The sequence below is a fragment of the Emydura macquarii genome, unplaced genomic scaffold, assembly GCF_026122565.2.
Source record: "Emydura macquarii macquarii isolate MOO-44397 ecotype Brisbane River unplaced genomic scaffold, CSIRO-AGI_Emac_v2 contig_2897, whole genome shotgun sequence".
NCBI classification, from domain to species: Eukaryota; Metazoa; Chordata; order Testudines; family Chelidae; genus Emydura; species Emydura macquarii.
The window spans coordinates 53,926,702-53,952,763 of record NW_027133034.1 but is presented as its reverse complement, the minus strand read 5'-3'; the positions used below and the strand labels follow the sequence as shown (position 1 = coordinate 53,952,763).

At 39.9% G+C, this 26,062-nt stretch overlaps 3 protein-coding genes across 11 annotated transcripts in view; 2 read left to right on the top strand and 1 right to left on the bottom strand.

Moving 5' to 3' along the window:
- TRIM23 (tripartite motif containing 23) overlaps positions 1-1,983 on the bottom strand; it is a 28,911-nt gene extending 26,928 nt beyond the window's left edge. For 4 of the 5 annotated variants that reach the window (XM_067569224.1, XM_067569225.1, XM_067569226.1 and 1 more), the window contains exons 1-2: positions 1,882-1,983; positions 1,014-1,176 (exon numbers count right to left, since the gene is read on the bottom strand). In XM_067569224.1, the coding sequence (XP_067425325.1) occupies positions 1,014-1,176; positions 1,882-1,980 (262 nt within the window). In that variant the 5' untranslated portion in view covers positions 1,981-1,983. The remainder of the gene's footprint in view (positions 1-1,013; positions 1,177-1,881) is intronic. The other variant, XM_067569229.1, reaches the window with a different exon arrangement.
- A 529-nt stretch (positions 1,984-2,512) lies between these two features.
- The window catches only part of TRAPPC13 (trafficking protein particle complex subunit 13), a 40,964-nt gene continuing 17,414 nt past the window's right edge, over positions 2,513-26,062 (top strand). For 3 of the 5 annotated variants that reach the window (XM_067569053.1, XM_067569052.1, XM_067569051.1), the window contains exons 1-6: positions 2,513-2,704; positions 12,381-12,449; positions 14,640-14,739; positions 15,816-15,900; positions 17,974-18,101; positions 18,337-18,409. In XM_067569053.1, coding sequence (XP_067425154.1) covers positions 2,659-2,704; positions 12,381-12,449; positions 14,640-14,739; positions 15,816-15,900; positions 17,974-18,101; positions 18,337-18,409 — 501 coding nt within the window. In that variant the 5' untranslated portion in view covers positions 2,513-2,658. Of the gene's footprint in view, positions 2,705-12,380; positions 12,450-14,639; positions 14,740-15,815; positions 15,901-17,973; positions 18,102-18,336; positions 18,410-22,029; positions 23,659-26,062 lie in introns of those variants that run through there. The other 2 variants (XM_067569055.1, XM_067569057.1) reach the window with 2 other exon arrangements.
- Positions 5,591-7,493, top strand: SHLD3 (shieldin complex subunit 3). The gene is made up of 2 exons (XM_067568723.1): positions 5,591-5,657; positions 5,894-7,493. Exon 2 carries the CDS (start codon positions 6,030-6,032, stop codon positions 6,777-6,779), a length of 750 nt encoding a protein of 249 aa, XP_067424824.1. The 5' UTR covers positions 5,591-5,657; positions 5,894-6,029; the 3' UTR covers positions 6,780-7,493.

Genomic DNA, 26,062 nt, shown 5'->3' with positions numbered 1-26,062 from the left:
TCTAAAGGGTCTCTCCAGCTAAAGGGAAAAAGGGATATTGTTAAAAGGAAAGCCTTATTTAGCACCTTTTATTTCAAATGCTCTAACTGGTTTTCCTTTTTCTGTATCTTTAATAAAAGATGCAAATAATGTTTAATGGTGTGTTTGCCAGGGTACTAAGCAGACTAAGATCTCCATATATCAAACCTCAAACTTTAACACTATTAATGTTGGACAGTGACAGAGTCATATGAACACCTTTGGCTCTGTGGGCCCATAAAGTCCATCTAAATTAACACATCTCAAGGTGCATCTTCTCAAGGAAAAAGTATGTTACCACATCAGCTAACACACATACAAAACAGGGACTGTCTATTTAACTACATGGTTTGTACAGTATCTAGTACAATAGGACACCAAACTCCTGTTGGGGGCATCAATATAAATTAAATTTACATCTAGCAGGACTTTTGGGTTTTTTTTTTTAACAAGGCCTTTGGCCAGCCATGTACAGATACAACTGCAGCATCCAGGCCAAAGGGAGTACAATGAAATCAACTATTTTATACCACTGTATTGATGAAAACTTGTATTTGTAAGAGAAACTTAGACCTTGAGTTGCTAGGATTTGATTCATAGAGACTTATAAAATTAATCCCACCTGCCTTTTCCATTATTGAAATATGAATTACTATTAAAATAATATTACAGGAGTGTCCCACAAAGTAAGTGATTTTGTCATATCTATCATAGTATTAATACTTTTTCTACATTGTTAGCATATGCATCAGCATATTAAGTGTTTTAGAATCACCTAACTATCCTCTTTGTTTTTAATATCTCTTACTTCTTCCAGGACTGTCATCCAGTTATATTTATCCTGTAGGTTATAAAACAAGCTTAGCATTATACTAACAGAAATGAAAGGTTTTGCTGTTAGTAGTCATAGTCTTGTCATTCTTAAATGACACTAATCTAATTAAAGGCATATTATTTTATATACATACACATATACATATAATTTTCATTCTTACCTAGTTCAGTAACTTGTCGATCAAAAGGACAGCGAACTGCTCTGCCATGAAGAGGAAGCCGGGTAAGACAGTCGTGGCAGACGGTATGACCACACAAAAGCAGCCTGGGAACTTTATCACCTTGCAAAGAAAATACATCTTCACAGACTCCACACTCAAGAACCTATAAATCAAGAAAGCATTTTGAGCTGATCAGACGCAGTCATACATTAAGAGGTAAGTGGCCCCTGTTACACTGGTAGCTCTTGTATAAAGGAAACTACCTTACCAGTTGCACACTCAACCCAGCTAACCTCAGCAATTGTCCCGTTTGACCGTTCTTCCTTCACGGACTCCAGTCATGATTTGCTTTTGTTTTTAAAAGCAACCCTTGCCACAGCCTCTCTGTTAATGAACTGAAGCATGAGTACTGTCTGTCACGGTGTGAATCCACTTTCAGCGAATCTCCGAGAGCCGCCCCTGCCCACGGGCTCTCGATGGGCAGCCGCTCCACAGACCAGCTGACTCAGTGCACCCGAGCCTGCCCACCTCATCGGGCCAGCCATCGGCCTGACACCCCGCACGCTGGGCGCCCACTCGCCTCTCGGCGGGCTGCCTCCTGCGCTCGCACGGGACCCACGGCCGCCCAACGCAGCAAGTCATCCCGCTGCACTCCTGCGGGCTCCTCCATGTCCCCACTGGCGGCCGCCCCCGAAGCCCAGGGAGGCTGCTGCACAGGGTCTGTTTTATGCCGTTGGGAGCAGCCCGCGGGCCGCTAGCGGGTCACCAGCCCAGCCCTCGGGGTAGGAGTTCCCATTAGCCGATGCAGCATCGCCATCCCGCGGCAGAAGCGCTTGTGGGGCGAGCGAGCAGGCGCGGCTACTCTCACCTTCACAGCAGCCCCAGCCGGCCCCCGGTTGCCGCTGTGCCGTGGGCCGGCATCCAGCCCGGCCCCGGCCCCGGCCTTGTTTACCCCCATGGCAGCCATCTTGGAAAGGGGCGGAGGAACAAGCCAGCGAGCAGCCAGCCAGCCAGCCAGCCGGGTGAGGGGGCTGGGCCACGCGCTGACGCTGCCGGCCTTGCGCGGTAACATCATCACAGGAAGCATCCGCGCATAATCCTAACGGGTTGTTCCCCGGAGGCCGCCGCCGTGATCACCACTGCGCATGCGTCTCCTTGCAAGGGTTTCCGTCCCAACTGTGACACCTGTGGGACGCACGAAGACTACGGTTCCCATCATACAATGGGTCACATTGACGCTCAGCGGCTCGCGAAAACTACAGGTTCCAGCATGTAATGCCCTAGCTTCATCTGAGTCACCCTGCGAAGACTTCCCACCCCAGTATGCAACGTGATTAGTCCAGACCACCACCCGCCCCAGGAGACTACAGCCCCCAGCACTCCCGCGTCTAGCTTCGCCAGACCGCCTGTGAGCAGTTTGGGATTGAGGGGAGCAGTGCATGCTGGGGCCTGTAGTTTCTTTCGGAATCCTGCGCGGCTCCCAGATGGCGCGTTGCATGCTGGGAAGTACACCTCCGGGGTTATCTGAGTGGACGAGAGCACTTGGCTGCAGAAGACCTGTATCGTTTTCCTTTCGCCATTAATAGAATCTTGGCCTGGGTGAACTCCGTAGACGACGAGGTCCCGGAGCGGGGAGCCTGAGGCAATGGACGTGAATCAGCCGAAGCAGGAGCATCTGCTGGCCCTGAAAGGTATCGAGACCGGAGCTCACTCAACACCCTCCCCTTCCCTCTGCCTGGCCCCAGTGTTTCTCGCCGGCCTACGGCGCCCGGGGTGGTCCCGGCCTTGTTGCCCGCTCCCGGGCAGTGTAGGGAGGCTCCGGCAGATGCAGCTCGGCCCTGGGCGGCCTCAGACCGGATCTCTTCGCCGGTACGGGATGAAAACCTTGGGCCGCCTCAGCCTTAGTAAAGGGGGAGGGAGGAGAAACCGAGGGGGAGGCCCCACCCGTTGTGTCAGCACTGGAGGGAGTGTCGGCCAGTGGGTAGAGCAGGGGCGCAGGCCGGGCGAGTGTCAGGAGTGAGGATGTCCTGCGTCTGGTGGGCACCACAAGTCCAGGGGACAGGCCCCTTCCTCACCCTGCCCGCTAGCCCTCGCAGTGCCTGCTCTGCTCGGGTAGAACTGTGGTTTCCTGCACAGAGCTGGATGAAGAGCAGGCCGGTGCGATTAGCACATCTGAAGAAGAACGGAACACTTAGTGTATTAAAGACAAAATACATAAATACCGTCCTAATGCTGCCTGTCTACAGAAGCGCCTGCTGTAGTTGTCACAGAAATATCATGCAGTAGTAAATGGGGGAGAAGTGGTTCGCAAGCCACTTCTGAGTCAAACATGGGCAACCCTTGGGCTAGCGCAGTGGTTCTCAACTTCTTTACCATTGTGGGTCGCATCCAATACCAATACTACCTGTATGGCCTTGAGGATGTCACATGGACTGCAGTTGTGTCCTGATTGGGCACAAGCAGCCTATGGGCTGCAGTTTGAGAACCACTGGGCTAGAGGTTAGCATTATGTAATCAGGAAACTTGGGTTCTCTCTGTGACACTGTCAAATAATCTCTTTTTAGCCTTAGGTAAGTCCCTTAACCTTCTGTGCTTCATTTCCTCTAACTGTAAAACAGGAATAATAACTTACCTTTATATAGTACTCTGAATGAAAAAATATACCAGTACAGAATATTGTTTTATTATTGGAGACTGAGGTGTTTACAGTCCTGACCAAACTGATTGGAAGAAGTGCAAAGGTAAAGGTGATGGAAAAGCTGTGTAATGCTTTGTAGGTGAAGTGGAGAAGTTTGAACTTTGTTAGGGGAAAAAAAAAGGGTGAGAATAGATCTGGTCTGGAAAAGAAAGACTATCTTGGTGGAAGTGTTCTGCATGGAGAGGGAGAGGCTAGAAAGCTTCTGAAAGTTACAGAGCATATAAACATTGACTTATGGGGCTGAAAATTCTGTGTTCCGCAATACCTGCAGTTTCCAGATGAGTTTCAGCAAGTGCAGCACAGTCATTACATTTGCTATCTGTTTGGCTTATAGTATATAGAATACTATATTTTTTTGTCTTCTAACTCTTCTTTGCTCAACGGACAACTGCAGACTTAATTGATTCCTTGCCTCTAGAGTCCAGAACTGATTAAATTCATATGTTTTCTACATAATTTGCAAGTGAGCACAACTCCACAATTGAATGCTGACCATTTTTGCCAGTAGTGAATTGGGACCTGTAACAAGTAGAATAAGAGTATTTAGTGCTCTCCTCTCTCATTTTCCTTTTTTTCAGTCAGTAAAAATCATATTGCTTCTGTGCATTGTTTGTCTTGCATTGCACTTTTGCATTCACATTAAGTAACAATAATGAGTAGTTTAATATGAAGTCCACAATCCTGCAAACAATTAAACTCAATGAGGCTACTCTGGTACATAAAGTTATACATCTGCATAAGTGATTGCAGAATTGAGGTTTTAGTTGAATCCTCATGTCAATACATTCACTTTTAAAACACTCCAAAGACAATATATTGATTTTAATGGTGTTAGCAATTAATGAGGTTTCAAATGACAACCTGAAGCTTCTTATACCTAATAAAAATGGTTCTGCTGTTGTAACAACTTATTCAAACCAAAATCTTTTATTAATACACTTTTGTTTGGGGGACAGGGGACTCTGATAGGAGGTGTAAGTAGATTCTTGGGCCTGTGCAGAAGTCAATGCAGCATCAAGGCCATAGTCTTTGCAATGAGGAGAAAAAAGGAATTTAGGTTTGTTTTGTGTTCTCTCGATCTTGTATCCTTTTCAACTCCCAGATTTCAATCATTGTAATTCTGTGGCTAAATGATCAAAGTCTAGTGTTTGTAGTAGTATCGTCTATTGTTGGTCTCTGTTAGAACACACACGAATGATTGAAAATGTGAGAAACTAGAGAGGAAAGGATGCTATGAATTTATTCCATTATTGGTAATGCTGTTTGCACTCACTATCTAACATGCAATTTAACCTTCATCTGAGAGATAGAAATGTTGAATTTTGGAAATTAAGGAGTATCGTAATTAAAGTTTTCATAATAGTGTGGCTGAAGTTTGGAGCTAAGACTTGTTGATATATAGTTATGCTATGGAATGGAAATAAGAAAATCTTGTTTATATATTGTCTGGCACACTTAGCCAAGAAGCTGTTCTGGACTCTTTTATTGTAAATTGTGTATTTCTATCAATCCTATTTCAGAGAGTATTTTTTTTTTCATCATCAGTGACTGTAATCTGCAGTATATTATTCAATTTCCTTCATGGGAGAAGAAGAAAGATACTATTTTGGATTTGTATTTCAAATTAATATTTTCTTCATTTTGGGAAGGTGGGGCTGATAATTTGATAGGATATAATAGGTTTTAACATCAAGCAGTTGGTGGTTTAAATGAAATCCAGATGCTTTTAGTGGATAGCATTAGATACGTATGTTAGTAACCTAGGGCCATAGAGGCATATGTAACTTGTGGGTAAATGCAAAGGCATACAGTCGGAGGGTTCTACTGAGGCATGCTTAACTGGACAAAACTTTCACATCAATTTCATATGTCAACAGAATAGTGGGTGACAGGAGAAGAATACTGTTCGGGTGGGACTGTAGGTTTTTCCATGAAGAGCAGATCATGTAAGTTTATGTATGTTTTGTTGTTAAAGTTTAAAGTGTACTTATGTGGTGTTTTAAAACACTAGCAATGATGAAATACCAATAAGTAATCATTGAAGTAAAGTATAAAACATTTTGATACATAAATATAAATATTGCTAGTTTATCTTTACAGCATTTTGTTTTACTGCAAAATATTCTAGCAATATATGACTTAACATGGTGGTATCTTCTTCTTTACAATACTTCTGCTTTAGGTCCTGTTTTCTTCTGATCTGTGCAGCACATGCAAGAAAAGATTCTTGTAAATAAGATGTATTACGCTTTAGAGTTGAGGATCCTAATCAAGAGACTTTCTTTTACTAAGAATAACTGGATTCTTGCAGTACCAGCATGGAAGTAGTTTTGCACTATCGACCTTTTCAGAATGACCTCACAAAATTGCAGAAACTTGCAGAAGAAACACTGAAGGAGTTTCCTATTCGGCAGCTACCGAGATTTGTTCCCTGGTTTCCAAATGATTCACACAAACCTCCTCTGAAGCCTAAAAGACAACCACCTGTTATTTCTGGTGAGAAAGCAGAAGAAGTGAAACAACTTGTTACAGCTTCAGAACCTTTTATTGGGTCTCGATGTTATGACTGCACAGTAGACCTTCTGGAGTTTCAATCTAATTTGAAAACTGGTCAAAGTTTAATCCAGACACAAACGGTGCATGCACAAATTCATTTACGCAATCAGGAAAAACAATCAGCAAATGAAAAACCAAAATTGAGACGGTCTTGGAGTATCTCTGTCCCTAGTCCTAAACTTAAAGAAAAAATTCTTCCTCTATCTAAAGAACTGCAGAGTAATTTAGAAAGACTGAAGCTACATGCATTTTATAGAGCAAAGTGGACAATTGAACAATCTATTTGTAATAATCTAACTCTAGAGGACATTTGGATAAAATTGAACACAATGATCAAACATAATGAATTGCCGTCTTGCAATGCTACAATTCAGAGATGTGTGGACCAGATATGGGTTTTCTGTGACATAATATACAGTGAATATGTTGGAAATCTTCTTAGAGAAAGGTTGAATCTTACTGGGAGAATGAACTTGCTTGTACATAAATATGGAATTATATTTAGTTTGTAACTTTAAAGCCAAAGAAAACAGTAATATTACTGTCTGGAATATTAGGGATTTTTTTTAATAGATTGCAAATATGCAATGTATGCAGACGGATTTGAAAACAATTGATTAATTCAATATCAGGAAACTATTTTAACATTAGTTTGATTAGGATTGTTTGTTTATGTATAATTTTGTTTGACCATGAATTATATCAGTATATTTTGTAGTTGAACATTAGAATAGCCCTTTGTATGACTTTTTTTTCCCTTCCATGCATAGAGCCAGAGTCCATTGTCAAATGGCTCTTGCAGGTGAGCTGTATTAGGAAAATTAAATCTGTGCTTCTGTCAGGTAGAGGATTTCCTCCCTGTACTGACTTAGTTGAAATTAGGAGGAGAGAAAAAGCACAGTTTATTTTTTGAAGTGAATCATCATTGTCCCCATGATGGATTTTGGTTTTGTCTTAGAGCTCCAAGATGCTGATTATCTCCAGGAAACAACTCTCATGAATAGCTGACATTTAAAATGTAAACTAACTTCCATTCCACAGAAATCTTGTTACATCTTGCTTATTACAAATTATTTGCTCTGAAATACTGAATAATAAAAACAAAGATTAGAGGGAAAAGTTGTTTATATTGTAGTAATGCATCCTTTCACCTCCATTACTTTATGCCTTTTGCACTGATATTTTTCTGGTGTCTCTTCTTTTGTATCTGTCCTACATATGATCCTCAGTAGCCTATAATTATAGTGATAAACAAAAAGAAAGTGCTAGGTTAGTAACTGTTAAACCACCAGCATATTGGAAAATTAGTCTGACTAGCTTGTGAAATTGTATATATTGATAATGTAATGGTACCATAGGATGCATTGGTAGGTTAAGCTGCTTGAATGCATCATGGCTTGCAGTCACATGAGAGAAGAGACTCAACTTCAGTATCAAGGTTGAGTATACTCCTGTCCTCTTCAGAGGGTCTGTAATAAACTGTAGAGCAGTTACATGCCCTTGTACTCTACAGGGTCCCAAGGTATTTTTCTGGGGACCTCTCTAGGAATTTTACAGTAATTGCTAGATGTCTTGGAAGAAACTGTATCCTAGCTAGAGATAAATTGTTACAGTAAGCTGTGGCTATGGGGTAAGGCGGGAAAAATAGCTAGTGAATGGGGATCCCAGGATATTGGACAGTTGTGTCACAAGGCCATTGTGTCAGATCAGAGCATGGAGAAAGAGAATCTCTGTTTGCCTCTCAGGAGACCCAAATGTTCAAAAAGTTAATCATGTTTAACTATTGGAAAATGTTTCTCACTTTAGAGGTGTAAGTAGTAGTTTTACATTGCAAAATCCACTGGAAAACATAATTCTACAACTCAGTTTCTAACCTTATTTATTTTCAATAAACACACACCAAATTGCTATCTATATCAAAAATCTGAAAATGAATATGATTTTGATTTAATTGGTAAATTAACAGGTTAGATGGGAAGTATCTATATTTGGCCTAGTGCTTTCTGCCTCTACTTTAATGTTAAGTTTCATTCTGAGTACTACTGATTTAATCTCATCACAGTTCTTTTGGCATCTCTTACCTCTGTAAACAAATGAGTTAATCACCAGGCATTACCATTTGCCATCACACCGGCAAGACAGATGTCCGACCCAGCAATGTAATTTCTTCCTTCTGATTCTCTACATGTACCACTTGCTCTTGCCTGAATGTTCAGGCAGTCTTTTCTATTGAGATGTGGAGGTTTTTTTTTTTTTAATCTTTTAATATTTCTGTTTAGCACAACTGCGTTGAGAGAGTTTCATTGGGTAACCTGGGGTCTTTTTTTAATTTAAAAGTTTGCATAACTGAATTACATAATTTAATTTACCATTACTGATGATAGCAAAATTAGTAATAGAGATACAAATAGCCCTTGTGTAGTCAACATTTTCTTCCTTTTTAAAATACTGTATAGAAAAGAAGCTTTATGGTAGAGGGATAGTTTGAGGTACTTCAGTTTATCAGACTTTTTATCTAGGGCTGAAACAAGAAAATCCAATTTTGGGCCCTGATCATGCAAAGACTTTACATAGGTAGTTTTATTTAAGTGAGTAGTCCCACTGAAGTCAGGTCCTGGCCCTGCAAAGATTTATACATGTATATAACTTCACTCACATGAGGAGTCCCACTGAGTAAAATTACACATATGCATAGATCTTTTCAGGATCAAGACCTTAATTTGTGTTTGGCTTATGACTTCACAGTAAAACAGCTTCTATCACTGTAATCTATTTGTTTTATACATGTAATTAAAATTTGAACTAATATTCTCTAGTAATTATTGGTATCTGTTTACTGACTTAAAATTCTCTAGGAATTTACTGTGAGAAGCAAATAATTTGAGGTAATCATCAAATGATGCACTTTTAATATATGTCAACTTTCTTCACTGCTTACAGTTTTCTGGATAACAGACATCAAATGGGTTGTGAACACCCAATATTGTCTGTTTATTAAGCAGATTATTTCAGTTAGTACTGATTTGCAATCTTTAAACTCAGAACTTTATTTTAATGTGTTATAGAAATGCTTTGCTGAAATGCATATATGATTAAATCTCTGCTGTATTTTGCTCGTCTGCATGCTTGACCCATTTCCCTATTACTGTTAGTGCACTCTGTACAGGAAGTGGGATAGGTAGGGAGAAGATGACTTTAAGCCACTTGTGGGCCTGGCCATTGATATGAATTACTGTATTTCCAACCTCAGGTGTTCAGAAATCACAAGTCAAGCCCCCAGAAAGTCAAAAGAGCATATTAAAATTCATGAGAATTTTTTTAAATAATACATTTTGGGTCTTCTTATTTGCCTTCTTGTTTTTGAGTTTTTAGGTTACATGTTTTTCAGCTCTTCTTCACAGTGATGAGAAGTAGAAACTGTTTTTTAAATGAAAGCAGAGATTCTCATATAGTTGTCTGACTCTAGGAGCTGCGGTTTTAAGGAAAACACCAAATATTTTGAGACTTGTGATAAAATCACAAGAGTTGGGGGCAACAGTGAAATTAGAGTAATCCTAAGACCTAGAACTACTTTAACTTACACTCTGCCTCCTGTAGCCCCCTGTGGCCCAGGGAGAGCGGAGAATAGCTGGAGCTCACAACCTGTCCAGATTCATCTAATCTTTCCCATGATATGTTCTCTGTATGTGGTGATGGGATGGACATAGAGCCATTATAGTAGTTTTACACTAGAGATTGGAAAACCTGTTGCAGGTCTTCACCTCTGGGGTATTTTCCAGGGGCAATTTATCATCCCTTTATGCTAGTGTGGTGTAAAGAGGCCAGGAGGAAAAAAAAATAAAATCATCTCACCAGTATTTACAATGGAGGGATACTGTGCCATTGAAATCAATAGCAACAGTTCATTAACTCCAATGGGTGCAATGTAAGTCCCTATGTAATTTTTGGAAGAAACCTTAAACCCACACATAGCTTGTGCATCAGGACTGACATGTTGATGCCCTATGCTACTTTTCAAAATCATATTCTTGGTGTGAACAGAACTATATCTAGACTTCTAAGTGCTGAAAGTTTTTAGAAGCTTTATGGAAAACTTAAGTTTGGAGGGATGGTTAATCATAATGACTTCCAATGAATATTGTAGGAAAAGTGTCTGGGATTTCACTGTTGATACTCTTTGCAGCTTTATGGCATGAACAAATTACTCAGCTGAGTGCAGTTAAAAAACATGGGCATCACCAGAGTGTCCTTGCTCTTCCATAGGAGGTTTAATGATTTTCTAAACAAAAGCAATGCTAATGTAACTGCTTCATTGGTTACTAATCCACCCACTCATCTTCCCAGATGGAGATGTCTTCATTTGGATACTGTATTTGTCTTAAGGTGTAAAAGGACACGTTTTCAGTGTGGTGCTCCAGGTGTCCTATCAACTTGTACATAGATTACAGTAACTGTTTGCCAGCTACTAAATGTTCCACCTGTAACACTTTCTATGCTGCTGTATATATTGTGTTTGCCTAATATTGCGCTGATCTCAGTGGAATGTTGATAGTTGTCAGCAGAGCAATAAGGAAAATGAAGTGTAATATTTGTTGTTGTTGTTGTTGCTGCATTTGGATAAGGAGGCATCCAGTCCCTTAAATTCTCATTCATCTCTCATATTTATTCAAGACAACAAATCAGGCTGAATGAAGAAAGAAGTTTTCACACTCTCCTTCATTTTATACGATTATGCTTCCTTCAACTAAAATCTCCAATTTATGCCTTCCCATTAAAAAGAGCTTTACTCATGGATCACTTTTGTAATATATCCATCCCCTAAAAAAACTGAAGGTGCCTCCACTAACCATCCTATGTAGGTGTCTTGTATTGTAGCATAAACTACCACAGGAACCATTTTCCTATGCCCAATCAATGATTTTACCAAGCTGGCATCAGTGAATGCCAAGTAGACTAATGAATATGAAATAGCTCAAAATTATAGTAGAAATGAAAATTCATCACATTATTTCAAGGGGCAACTTCCAATAAAAGCTTGTCTGGTTTATTCTATAGCCTGAAGAGATCCTGAGCTGAACGTTGTCTTGATCTGCTACATACAATTTATTTCCTGTTTTTAAATAGTATATGATGCATTCTATATGAAAAAGTGAAGGAATATCATTTGTATTTTGGAACTCACTTATTCTTAAATTACTTTGCCTTAGAAGCTATGACTTACTAAAAATGGTACTGTTGAATTTTACATTATATTTATTTAGTATTGTGAGTCTTATTACACTTAACATTAGAGGTAAAGCTTAACCAAAAATATATTGTAAAAGAGGGGGACATTGGTTTGCACAGAGGAACTGCAAATGGTCCTAGCAAATAATTTTGTGTATGTGCATTTAAAAGAAACCTGAACATTTGTCTAGAATTTTACATCTTCAAAGCAGTTTGCAGACAATGGTCTGGATCTTGCAAATATGTATGTGTTTAATTTTACACAAGTAGTCCCATGGAACTCAATGGGACTACAGTCATATATAAATGTTTGTAGAATCAGGGTCATTGTTTTCTGTTGTTGTGTGTGAGTGGGGGGTTGTTTGGTTGGTTCTCCCCCCCCAATTCTTCACTTGGAAAATAATCTCTCTTGAGGATAAATCCCAGGCACCATGATATAGATGAGGATACATAATTTGAGTAAGATGGTTTACAGCAGCCTTGCAAAATTCTACTTGTCCACTTTCCTGGGGCAAGGTTGGTTGGTTGATTTGACAGTGAGTAAAATCTCATTCACTCTGTTTTTTCATTAATGGTAGTGTAGAGTTTGTGTCTAGCCCATTCAATTTTCATGATCATTTTGCAAGGCTGACTCAAAGTTTGTAATTACAAGAAACCAATTGTGTGCAATGACCTTAGATCCCCATTAAACTTTTTCTCTGCTGTTTTCTTTTTGGTCAGTACAAAGTGCTGGTAATGTGATTTCTTTTATCAATCACTCTTTCAAACTGATTTGAAAACAAGAAAATGAAAATATGCTTTTTTTTAAAACCAAAACTATTACATATTTTTGGATCTTTTAAATACTACGTTTGCATTAACTTTTCCTTTACTTTCTGAATTCACAGTAATGAGGTTAACCAAGCCTACATTATTCACCAATATTCCAGTGACTTGTGAAGAGAGAGACTTGCCAGGTATATGATGATCTTTTGATCGATTGATTAAGTAATTAGTTAATTATCGCTGTAAGTGTTGAGTGTTCTCTAGCTAAAAAATTTAAAAAAAAAAAAAAAAAAAAAAAAAGCAGATTCATCCCTTGAGAAGTTACAATCCAATGCATATATAACAAAAAAGGATGAAAAAGGTGGATGGTATTGGAAAGGCAAAAATGTCTGGGAATGTTTAGACTAATCTAGTAAGCAACGTAAATTGGTGTTTGGTCATAGCACACACGGGCAAAAAAGATTAAAGCAACCCACAATGAGCATCTGAAACTTCTACACCACAGAAGTTCCATGACATTGTAGGCTCTGTAGTCAGACAAGCTACAATATATGAAGTAAACATTTCCCTGTAATGGCCATTGAAAACTAGCAAAGTTCACCACCACCATTCTCGCTCCAGTGCTTTGGAAGCTTGGTGGGACAACCTATAAACTTGTGTCCTAAAAATATATTAGTAATTAGGAAAATCATAACATCCAATGGAAACTTTTTTTTGTTGTTTTGGGATAGTTGAAGGGGGAGGGAAGCTTCCAGAAAACCAAGTGCCCACTGGGGAGAAAATAGAAGCGTGGAGTTACTGTCCTTACCTGGAGACGTGGCATCCTATATTACTCCCTCATTACAGCCATTAGTTTACCCAACACCTTAACTCAATGGGCAATAGAGAATGATTTTGCAGGTCTTGCTGCCTGGTGAATTACCTGGTCTTTTGGTGCCAGCACATCTTTTAAAGCGCTTCCCTTGAAATTGCTTTGTTCTCCCCAGATAATGACTACATTTTAAAGGCCAACGAGGGTAAAGAGAGAGGGGTTGTGCGGCCTAAAGATTTTTCCCCCTCTCATTACAGCCACTGGCATTCTCCATCCTCCTATCTCTTTTCAGTGCAATGAGAATGTATCTTCAAAAAACACATATCAGGATAAAAAGACAAAATAAAATTGTACAGGAATGTAAATCAAGTAAAGTAAATAAGGATAAATGGGTCAGCTGTTTCTGATGTGATGTGTGGTAAGCCTTATTCAGGCAGAACTCCCATTGAAATTAATGCTTATCCTGAGCTGTGTGTTTGGGACTGAGCCCTTCTGTGCATCTGCTGACTGAATTATTAAACAGAACAGGTAGGATTTTCAAAAATTCTCACTGATGTTGAGAGGAGTAGAGTTTGACCAATACTGAATGTTTTTGAAAATTCCACCCAACTTGTATTACCTCAGTGAGGAAAATATGGCAGAGAAGTCAGTTTTCAAAGCCTTGCTCTCCCAGAACAAAAATTTTTTTTTGATTAAATCTATAGCTATTCAGTCAAAATCCAGTTTTATTTTTCATTCTCTAAGGAAGCCTGATATTTTATGTAAAATTGAAAGATTATCTTTTTGCTGAATTACATATACAAGATAAACTTATGTCTAATATGAAAGACTGAGCAGTGCTAAGTTTAGTGTATTATGATTATTATAGCTTTTGCAACACAAAAAGCTGTAGTTTAAGGTTTCCTTGTATGCAGATACCCTTTTATTTATAATTTAATTTTACAAAATCACAAAGTTCCCAATCTGCACACCCCGTTCAAGAACTAAACAAAACTCTACTAACGCTTAGAATTTAGCATGAGTGTAATTCAAGAAGCAGGAAAGAGTTTAACATGAAACTATTTAGTTTCTCCTCTATTCTGGAATCACTGAGGGAAAAAGCATTTAAACATAGCAGCCATAGGCTATGTCTACACTGACTGCAGCAAAGTCGCTGACATCAGATCGACTTATCTGGATCAACTGAGCAGTCAGTGAAGACCTGCTCAGTTGATCCAGAAGTCAACGTACTAAAACCACCTCCTCAAGTGGTGTAGCGCTGCATTGACGGGAACACAGTTCCCATCAGCGCAGTGCAGTGAAGACGGCGCGCAAAAGAGAAGCACTGACATCGACGGGAGTTACACAAGTTCTTTGCGTACTTTGTGTAACTCCCGCCGACTGCCGCCGAATTGCCGAGGTAAGTGTAGACGAAGCCATAATATCAACAACATCCAAAAGCAGATAGAATTGTGTTATCAACTTCAACTACATGGAAAGTAAACATTTCATTTGTATGTAGATGAGGTCTACATTTATAGGTCTAGTTTATGCAAATGTTTTTGACCCATGTCATTTTATATTACTACAGGAGATCTGTTTAATCAACTCATGAAAGATGACCCTTCCACTGTAAAAGGAGCAGAAACTTTAATGCTAGGAGAAATGCTGACTTTGCCTCAGAACTTTGGGTAAGAATCAAATTTTCAACCGTAAGGTATGAAGATGATTGCTACATGAATCCTGGAACTTGATTACTTGTGTTTATTACCTCCCTCTCCCATTTTTATTTTTTAACAAATATACATTGCAGTATTTCAGTATTTCTGAGGATGACTTGTTTATTTAGATAACAAGAGATTATCTATGAAGTATAAACACATAGTACTGATACTGCTGTAATCTAGCCTCAGTGTCTCTGCAATATGTAACTGCCTCTGTGTGTAATAGGATCTAGGGGAGACAGTAGACAGCATGGCACTGTGTAGAGCCCGCAGTATGTGCAGCAACTTTAAACTTCCAGGTGAAACATAACCCTTGATAGCAGACAGTCCCTTAGTAGATATGTTGCACCAATGAAAAGCAGGATTTGTGGCAACATATTTACTCCAGTTATTTATTATATTAAGTTACACAGGTGTAAGCCTCACTTTACACTTGTGCAGCACACATACATTAAGGGTTTTCAAGGGATCACCTCTGTATATCTCATTGCAAGATTGAGACTTTAGTTTAACAGATATTACTGAGATTGTCATTTTCAAGTAGGAATCTGACTGTTTAGTTTTTCTGATAGTAAAAAGTCGTATACAATAGGAAATCGCTAGGGTACTTTTAGGGCCTGATCTTGCAGCCGCTTAAGCATGTAAGTAACTTTATTCATATGCGCAGTCTCATTGGCCTTGACTACAATAGACACTGCAAAATTTTCTACTATTCTGATGTCTGGTTCAGCTCCAGTAGTGGTAACAACGTTGGGATTTGTAGGGTAGAGAGAGGCCAGCAATTAGAGCATGATGTCAGTTAGACATGCTCTGAGCAGGATTAGATGAGACAGTTTTTAAAATACCAGTGGCCCATCTATGTTCAGGCTCTTGATATTGCTGCCACTGATGGAACTGAACTAATCATAGCATAGACAAACTCATTGTAGAGTTTTAAAATAAAATATTTACAATAATTAAAGGGTGGATTCTAATGGATTTCAATATGTTGACTTGTATTGTTGAGAATCGCATTGTTAAAAAGTATTCTTCTCTTTGAACAGAAATATATTTCTGGGAGAGACCTTTTCCAGTTATATTAGTGTACATAATGACAGCAATCAAGTTGTCAAGGACATATTGGTAAAGGTATGTGAAAATAAATCTATTTATTGGATTTATAAAATGTGTCAAATCCATAATATCTGTGCATTTTAATATAATACACACAATTTATTAAGAAATATCCATTAAAAGGTTTCCCACCACAGAAAAAATCCTCAGGTGGTCTGGAATGAAATCATAAAGAGCTTTAGAGGACAAATCAATAGTTAATATTGCATCCAGAAGCAAACAGGAAGAAAGTCTTTATAGTACTAATGTAGCATGATTTTCAGAGCTAAGACAAGCAGGAACTGTATTCTGCAGTAGCTGTAGCTTCCAAGTGGTCTTCAAAGATTGTCCCAGTTAAAGTATACTGAAATCTAACTTGCGTCTATTTTTAACCATAGTAAGTATAATAAAGTTGAAATGGAAGCATTGCACACATGCATTGTTCTGTTTCTTCTTAAGTACAGATGGAAGATTGAAAAAGATTCAAAATTATTAAAATGCCTGTTTCTTTCAGCTTAGTGTGTGCAGTAATTAGCTGGATGAAACCTTGCTCTGGGTTGAATTAAAACCTGAGATTGATAGGTGTGAACTCATGCTTCTGTTAGCATAAGCACCTAAAGCACCCACCTAAGACAAGAGGAGTATGTGAATCCATCAAGGAGCTTTTGCTGAGTATTGTTTTTGGTGGGGGGGGAATGCCCTGAGGGCAAAACTGACAAAAGACACCGAGGGGGAGACAGCTGGAGGGACCAGCTGAAAGCACAAAGGCTGACCCTGGAAGAAACCTGGGCAGAGGTTTTTGCGTCCGGTGTAGGCTGGAAAGAGTGCTCTTTGTGTTGTGAGCAAAAGAAGCTATTTCCTTCTATTTGATTGCTTCTACATTCAGAGATATATGACTTTGTATGTTCTTTATTAGTAAACAAAACTGCATCAAAGAAAAACGTGACAGGAAAATAAATTGACAAACTGGAGCAGCCTTCTAGACTGAATATTTGGCCAGCTGCTTGAGTCAAAAGGGGCAACAATATATACTTAACACACTTAGCTAGGGTTGTTGTGATTTCTCTATTACTAATAATTTTTAAATCAAAATTGGATGTTTTTCTAAATTACATGCTCTGAGAATTATTTTGGTGGAATTCTGTGGCCTGTGCTATACAGGAGGTCGGACTAGATGATCACAATGGTCCCTTCTTGCTTTAGAACCTATGAATACATATGTAAAATGCAAATCCACTCAAATGAATATAACCTTAGCAGGTAATGACTGCTCTTGTATTGAATAAAAATGGGCTAAAATCTGAATCCTGGAAGCCCTCTACATTTGGAACTCTGGTTGAAGTCAGTGGCAGTGCTATGAGCCAAGGCCATGCAGAAGTAGACCTGTCTGTATATTGAATATCATCCTTCACTTTGAAAAGCTACATATATATTTGCAGGTACAAATGCATTTAGTCAATCTGTAAACAAATAAAATATATTTTCAGGTAATCACACATTCCCAACATTTTGATTTATCAATATTTAAGGAAAAAGCTCCTATACTATAACAATTACCCATGCCATGGATCTAATTATGCCTCAAATAAAAAATTGTTGGGCCATAAATAGAAATGGTAACTAAGATCTAGTTTGTGGGGCTTCCCACCCCCCAGCCTCCTTTTTTGGTCTCTTTTCAGTACTGCATTTATTTGATAAGTATGGAACAGATCAGATATATAACTTATTTACTCACTGGGGTTTGAATAAGTCACTTTTAATACAGTGCAGGCTTGCTGTCCTAATTAAGACAACATTTTCATTGCTTGCAGGCTCCACAGGTCATTCTCATGCATTGATGTTGCTGCAGTTATTGCAAGAGTTGTCTTTTATTATTCTAACTAATTTAAAAAAGCAACATGTAACTTATGTGCCTGTAGACAGATTTTTTTTTTTTTAAACAGGCTTTAAAAGGTAGATGCAATTCTGGTTATCTAGCTTTCATAGTGTCCTGTACATAATAAGAATTAAATGTAGTGCCACACAAGGTATTCTTTAATGCTTTGCTCTTTAGACTCACTGCTGACTTGAAAGCGTTCTAAACTCTGTGTTTGGTTTTTCAATTCCAAGGCTGATCTTCAGACAAGTTCTCAGCGATTAAACCTTTCGGCTTCCAGTGCTGCAGTGGCAGAACTTAAATCTGACTGTTGCATTGACGATGTTATTCACCATGAAGTAAAGGAAATAGGAACACACATGTAAGGTTTTATATCTCCTCCTCACTTATGCATTTTCTTACACATACCTCTGAAATTATTTACATAGTAAAAGGCTAGTATGCTACTGGTGGAAATCTATATTGCCTCTATTTTTAACTCTAGCAAGTATGGTAAAGCTTAAATGGAAGCATTGCACACATGCATTGTCTATTTCTTAAGTACAGACAAAAGATTGAAAATGGTTCAAAACTATTAAAATGCCTGTCTCTTTCAGCTTAGTGTGTGCAGTAAGTTATACTACACAGACAGGAGAGAAAATGTACTTCAGAAAGTTCTTCAAATTCCAGGTACTGTATATAAGAATATGCAATATTTGTAGCTAATAGGTACTGTTTGTTTACTTGGAACATTTGAAAATTAAAAAATAAATTAGCTAATTTTTTATTGAAAATAGACCTATTTTGTTATACTAACTATTCTGTGTCTTTAGGGCTGGTATGTAGAGATGTAGAACTTGCTTTTATAAGACATTGTTTTGTGGGTGATGGCGTCCAGTGTCGTCCCATCTTTAGAATTTTTTTCAGTGTTTTTTTTTTAAATGTAATTTCGTATGTTTATTTTAAAAAGAGCAGTGTCAAAAGAACATTATTAAAGGTGCAAAGTCAAGCACTCAGAAGCTAAAAAATGCCAGAATTAAGGATGCCTGTGTAACTTTAATTCAGCCCCATTGTGGATATGCATTATGATATCATCTTTAACTGCAAGATACTATACTAATTTTTTCCATAGGACTCCTGCCTGATTTAGTGCACAGAATGGATGATGCTCACTTGATGAATAACTATTCAATATTTAATTTTCTCGTTGTTCAATTTCTGGCCCCGTGTCTTATTGGCTGCACATTATTCAGACCTTGCTAAGAAAAGTGAATAATTGATTTCCACTTTTTTCCCCCCTATGGCGCTCATAGTATCAAGTGCTTCACAAGCATTCATTTATTTCACAGTACCCCTGTCAGATGAGGGGTGTTAGAATCTTTTTACAGATGATGGACTGAGGCAGAGATTAAGGTCAAAAGTATCCACTAATTTTGGGTGCCCAATTTGGGTTACCTAGAACCTGATTTTTCAGAATACTTATCATTATATAGCTCTTAATGTTCCCACTGACTTCAGCTGCAGCTGTGAATGCTCAGCACTTCAGCAAATCAGGCCCCAGGAGCTCAAGTCAAATACCCAGAAAATGAGGAATACACAATTAGTGACCACCTGTAAAGAGTATGGTTTAAGTGACTTGTCCAGCATCACATAGGAACTCTGTGGCAGAATCGGGGATAGACTCCATTTCTCCAGCACAGCATTCAATTATCTTAATCACGAGAGTCTCTTTTCTCTTCACATAATCCCCTGTCTCATTCACAATCACTACATCTTCCAACTTCTGCAACAAATGAAGCAGGGGACAACAGAGACAACAGTCTCCTTCACTACACAACCCTGAGTCATCTCCATCCTATCCACTGAATGGGGCGCAATGGTCCTTTGGAAAAAGTAGTATGTGATCATATAATTAAAGACTATATCATAATGTATGCATACAAGGAAGCTGAATTAAGATTGCACTGGCAAACTTAATTCTGGCATTTCCTAATTCTTGAGTGTTTTGACTTTGCAACCTTAATATTGTTCTTGGGGTTTTTAAAAAAGCAAACTAGCAAAAAAAAAAAAAAAAAATATCCAAATTAACACTACATGGGTCATTCCACCGCACAGACCTGTGAGCTAATGAAGTAACTGATAGTAGTAAGTTATCATCCTCTGTGTGGATCAGCACTAGAAGAAGATGAGACAATTTGCCAGTGTGTTTCACAGATATTTGCTGACAGGGGTGGCATGGTGAGATTCTGGAATCTTGGGTTCCATTCCATGCTCTAGAGGGGAATGTGCACTTTAATGAGCATAGACTCATGCCTATTTCCTCCTAAGTTTTGACCCCCTTCTATCCTATCCCCTCCAACATGTCCCAGTCCTCCCTCTTCCCCAGTTCCAGTTTCCAATCTTCTGGTTTCTCCCAGTCCTGGTCTCTTTGCCCAACCATTCCGAATCCCATTCCTACCTACACCCCACTTACTGTCCCCAGACTCCTTGCTCAGCCAGTCCTCCCACCTCCCAGCCCTTGTCAAGTCTTTCTTTTCTCCCCTATACCCACGTTCTCTATATCTACTGGCTCCCTCTCTCTGTTCCTTATTGAATCTCAACGTCTCTCTCCTCCCCAGCTCTTTGTCTGTTTCCTTGTCTTTCTTGCCCTCTATCCTGGTTCCTCATTAGATCTCTCTCCTTCCACTTGCCTCACTGACTACTAGTCTCAGTCTTCCTCTAGCTCTTCATCCAATCTCATTCCCCCACTGTTTCTTTCCCTGGCTCCCATTCCTAGACTTCTTGCCCAACCAGTCCCAGTCTTCCCCCAGTCCCAGTTCCCAATCTCAGTGTCCCATCCTCCCCTTCTCCAAGTCCCAATTTCCCCAGCTCCTTGTCCAAATCTACTCCTGTCCACTTCCCATAAGGCTCTTGTTCCTTTTTAAATCAAATTGGGCAGCTTCCTCTTCCTCACCACTTGAGTGCCAGCAGGGGTATCATTGAGAGCATTGGAGTGAGAACCTGTGCCTGTGTCTTAGTTGGCTAGATTTAGGTGATTTTCACTGGGACAGCAAAAGGCACATCCCTGAGGCAAAAGCCCTTCCCCCTTCAAATTTCAAGTCCCCTGCGCCAAAGCATGGGGACATTAGAGTTTCTCAAAGAAAAGGTTGTTAATATTTTTTAACATGGGCAAAATAACACATTTTTCTCCAACCTGGTCTCAGAAACGGCTGAACCATTTTGGGTTAAATTTTTCAGAAAAAAATCAGTCTGAGGAAGAAACACAGAATCTAATATTTCATCTGGAATGGTTAAAGTTTGGCAAAGTTATAACCAACTGAAAATAACATGTTAAAATGGGAAAACATTGGGCAACCTTAATAATAGGCAGCCCACCCTATAATACAGCAAGTGGGTCCTCTTTCCATTGACAAATAGAGTGAACCCTTCCCTTGGTTTTTTTTTGTTTTTTTGTTTTTTGTTTTTTTAAATGGACCTGCTATTACCATGATTGTTTGAAAACAATCACATTTCCAAAACCAGTTATTAATTGATATTATGTAAAAGCAAAAAGAGAGGGAGCATTGGAACCCCGTTGTGTTGTAGGTTTATTGGGGGGCTGTTTGTTTTCTCTGTGTGTGTGTTTACTTCACAGACAGTCACTTTTTTTTGTTGTTTATTGAAATGCTACATTGAAAATAAAAGACTTGCTGTTAGACATCAGAAAGAAGTTAGAAAATTAGAAGAAGAAAAAGATAAATGATTAAGGAACTAATCTGAGGAAATATTTGAAAGAACAAAGCATATTTTGGCCATCCCTGACTAAAGAGGGATATAATAACTACAGATATTTGAAAGATGTGAATGGCATGGACCCAATCATACTGTCAGACCTATATGGGCTTGTTTAGAATCTGGAATTGATTGTAGGATCAGGATCTAAGACTGGAGAAGAACTATTTAGGGTGGCCCAAGATATCATATACATAGATGTAATGTGATTAAATTAAACAAAGGAAATTTTTTCTTGGAGAGTAAGATTAGTGTCTTAATAATAAGACCTTTTATCTTTTAAAATAGTCTTCTGAAGAAAGTGGTGGAAGCTCATTCACCTCAATCATTTAAAATAGAACTGGTGAATATATTGAAGGAATAAAACTGACTGGTTCCTGGAAATGTAGCAGATTACCTCATATATTTTCTGTCTTTCGTTTTCTAGATCTGTGAGAGTTATTGTAATTTCAAGATAAGTAAAATTTGGGAGAAAAACAATGTGACAAATGTTCATTGATTGTTAAATAAAGGAGACTAGAAAGAGGTCTTGACACCAAAACCAGTGTTACAGGCTATAGCTTAAGTGATAGTATTCCAACAAGCAGTACATAGAAGAAAACGAAGAAAATGCACATAGGTAGTCAGCCACGGTAAATAATAAAACATTCCTCTATTGTCCAGTATTTTGGGATCTTTACTTGGGAGGGGACATTGTCCAAAATTTGCACAAAGTAAAACACATTTTACAGCAAAGAGAGAGGGATCTGCAAACAAGGTCATGAAACATCAGCTGTATATAATTAGTCGGTCAGTCAGTTGCTATCTTAGTTTTTTCTCATTTAACTACACACAACTGTTACATCTACTGGTGATTAAAATACATTCTTAATTTTAATCATCACACATAATCACAGCCATTTTATACAAAGTAATCTGATATTGTTTGCCTTAATTAAAAATATAAATATCAAAAACACAAACATTAAAAGCCACACACTATTTGCTTTACAGAAGATATACCCATCAAAATGAAAATCTGCTTGGAACTTAAATGGGCTCTTCAGGCCTTTTGAGGATATAGGCTATACAGAGAGAATATTTTATGATTGTGAAAAGATGGTAGAAACTTGTAGTGTTGCAGAAACACCAATTTCACCTAACTTCTGCTATTGACAGGAGAGTCTTGAGTACTGCTTTAGGAACATGTGGAATAATCTGAGGAACTAATTGGTCCCAAGACATGTTATGAGAAGCAGTGATCGTTTTATAGTTAAAGGTTTTTATCTCTGGCCTGGTCTACATTGCAAAGGTAGGTCGATGGAATGCAGCTTCTGTCGACCACCTAATATATGCGTCTTCACTGGCTGGTCAGTTCTGTCGACTTAAATTGCGGGAAAATTCGACATAATAAAACCACCTCCGCAAGTGGCATAGCACTGAAATCGAATTGTTGGGTTGAATGAGTGGCAGTGTAGGCGGAGTGCAGTGTAATTCGATGTAATTGGCCTCGTGAGTTACCCCACAATGCTCTGCTGTGACTGCTCTGCATGTTCACACTCTGCTGCACTGCGACCATGTACACAGGAAACAGCCCCTCCCTTCAAGCCCCGGGAAATTTTGAATTCCCATTTCCTGTTTTGTCAGCATGGAGAGAGCTTGCCAGCAGAACTGATCATGGTGACTGCATGCCCCAAATGCACTCCAATCTGGAGTCAACCTGAGGTCTTGGATCTTATCAGTCTGTGGAGTGAAGAGTTTGTTCTGGCTCAGCTCCAAGCAAGCAAAAGGAATTTAGATATTTACAAAAAGATATTGTGCGGCATGTTGGTAAAGGGGCACAGGAGGGACGCACAGCAGTGCCATGTTAAAATCAAAGAGGTGAGGCAGGCGTATCAGAAAACTTGGGAGGCGAACAGTCATTCTGGCTCGTCACCAAAGACATGCCGTTTTTATGAGGAGCTGCATGTGATTCTCGGCAGAGGCACCACCCTGTACCGCCACGCATCATAGATACCTCGGGGAATCCAGGATGAATGAGGAGGACTCTGTGTATGAGGAGGAGAACAGGGGGCAGGTGATTGGGGAATCCATTCTCCCTGAAAGCCAGGAGCTGTTTGTAACCCCAGAACAGCCCAGCCAGGTGCAGGACACCGTGAGCTACCGAGATGCTGGGGAAGGTACATGTGGTGAGTACATACTGCAAATTTCATTTCTATGGTTAACAACCCAGTTCAGCTATTTGTCATAGCAGGGAAAAAAAGTGTGGTGGTGAGGATGGGCTTCCTTGTTAGTTCACCTAAGCAAGGGGTTCCCCCTGGAAAAGAATGCTTATGTGCACAGGGATGCTCTGAGAATCCTCCATGGATATCTCCAGGAAACTTTCATTTAGGTACTCTGATACTTTGCAGAAGGTTTCTGGGAAAGCAGCCTTATTTCTCCCATTGCGATAGGACACTTTCCCCTGCCACTGTCTTCATAATGTGCAGGCATCATCGTGGAGCACAGCATAGCAGCATAAGGGCAAGGCCTGTACCCAGATGCTTGCAGTAAATCCTCCCTCTCAGCCTCTGTTACCCTCAGGAGACTGATATCACTCATGGTCACCTAGGGAAGATGGCAGAAATTTGCAGTACCTGCTCCATAAAATCTGTTGTTTTAACTCTGCCATGAAAGGTTTTTTGGGGTATATAAACCACAAGTTACAAGACAGCACGTGACTGCAATGGGCTTTAGGGGTTGCGAGACGGGTGCCCACATATGGTTTCGCCTGGGGGGAATTTCACCCCCCCCCCCCACACCCTCTGTGCAGCCTTTTCAAAAACCAATTTTTGGGAGGGTCGGGGGGGGCGCAACAATCCTGCTGGTTGGGGAACTGTGGACTTATGCAGCATACACTATGAGGATTTCCCTGAAATGGATGCACCAGCCCCTTATTTACCATGGCTGGAATGGCACTACAACCCCTGCAATAGGTAGAGATTGGTATGCGGGTCTGCAGTCCCTTGGGAATATAAAGGAGAGTTATTTTTACATTGTAACTTTGCTTGGTCCATGATGCCAGCTAACAATGGATACCTTGTGCTCTACTTGCACTACTTTCTACTTGTCTACTTTCAGTGGACAGCGTGGCCTTCAACTCAGCATCTACTACTCCTGCTGACCACCAGATTAGAAGGCAAAAAAAAAAGAACAACTCAGGATGACATGTTCATTATCTTGGTGAATGCCTCCGTGGCTGCTGACACAGAGCTAAGAGGCTGGAGGATTTCATTATCGGAGAAAATGAACATGGATATGGAGAACAGGAAGGATTCATTCAACACGTTAGCATGCAACGTAGGATGAGATGCTGCGTATAATGAGGGGTCAGTCGGACATGTTGAGGCATTTGGTTGAGCTTTAAGAACAGCAGCGGCAGGATAGACTCCCTCTGCAGCCCCTTCAAAACTCAGTTCACGCACTCTTTCCTAGCCCCCACCTCTAATCAATCTAGGAGGAGGTTGAGCAGGGTGCAGTACGTGCTGCACTCCATGCCGGGTGAGGGGAGCAGAAAGAGGTGCCGGCCTTTTTAAGAAATGGGACTGAGTTGTTTGCACATTGAAACTTTGCTCTGTGTCCCCTCATAGCCCCATTACAATGCATGCAAAGTGTTGAAATAACTTCCTTTCCCTCCACTGTTAACGACCAACAATAAAAATGTACTGCTTTAGAGATCATTACTCTTTATTGAGACCATGGGGATTAGCGCAGGGGGACTAGCACAGTGCTGTAGTGAGGGATGGGAAGGGAAGGCAGAAAACAGATTTTTCAGAAACATTAGGCCTCACTGCAAAACCGATTTTTTTCAAGGCTTCCCTGAGGCGCAGCGTTCCACTGTTGGCTCTCAGCATTGCACTGCTGTATGGCTGCTCAAAATTGGCAGCCAGCCTATCTGCCTCCACAACCCAACCCAGTGGGAACGTCTCCCACTTTGTCTCAGACATTATAGAATGCACAGCATGCAGAGAGAACTTCTGGAATGTTTTTTTTCACTGAGGTCTAGCCTAGTGAGTAAACTGTGGCAGCGAGCCTTTAAACGTCCAAATGCACATTCCACGAGCATTCTGCACTTGCTGAGCCTATTATTAAAATGCTCCTTTTCGCTGTCCAGGTGCACGGTGTGTGGCTTCATCAGCCAGGGGAGCAATGGGTACGTAGGATCACTATTGGCATTTCAATATCACCAATATTTATTTTTTGGTAAGGGAAGAAAGTGTCCACTTGCATCTTTTGGAGCAGACCTGAGTTCCTAAAGATGCGTGCGTCGTGCACTTTTCCAGACCACCCCACATTGATGTTGGTGGAGCATCCCTTGTGATAGGCAATGGCCTGCAACACCATTGAGAAGTATCCCTTTCGATTAATGTACTCTGTGGCGAGGTGGTCTTGTGCTAAAATAGGGATATGCATGCCATCTATCACCCCCACACAGTTTGGGAACCCCATTGCGGAGAACCTTTCCACTATGTCCTGCACATTTCCCAAAGTCATTACCCTTCTTAGCAGAAGTCAGTTAATGGCCCAGCAAAGTTGTATTACAAGACTCCAAAT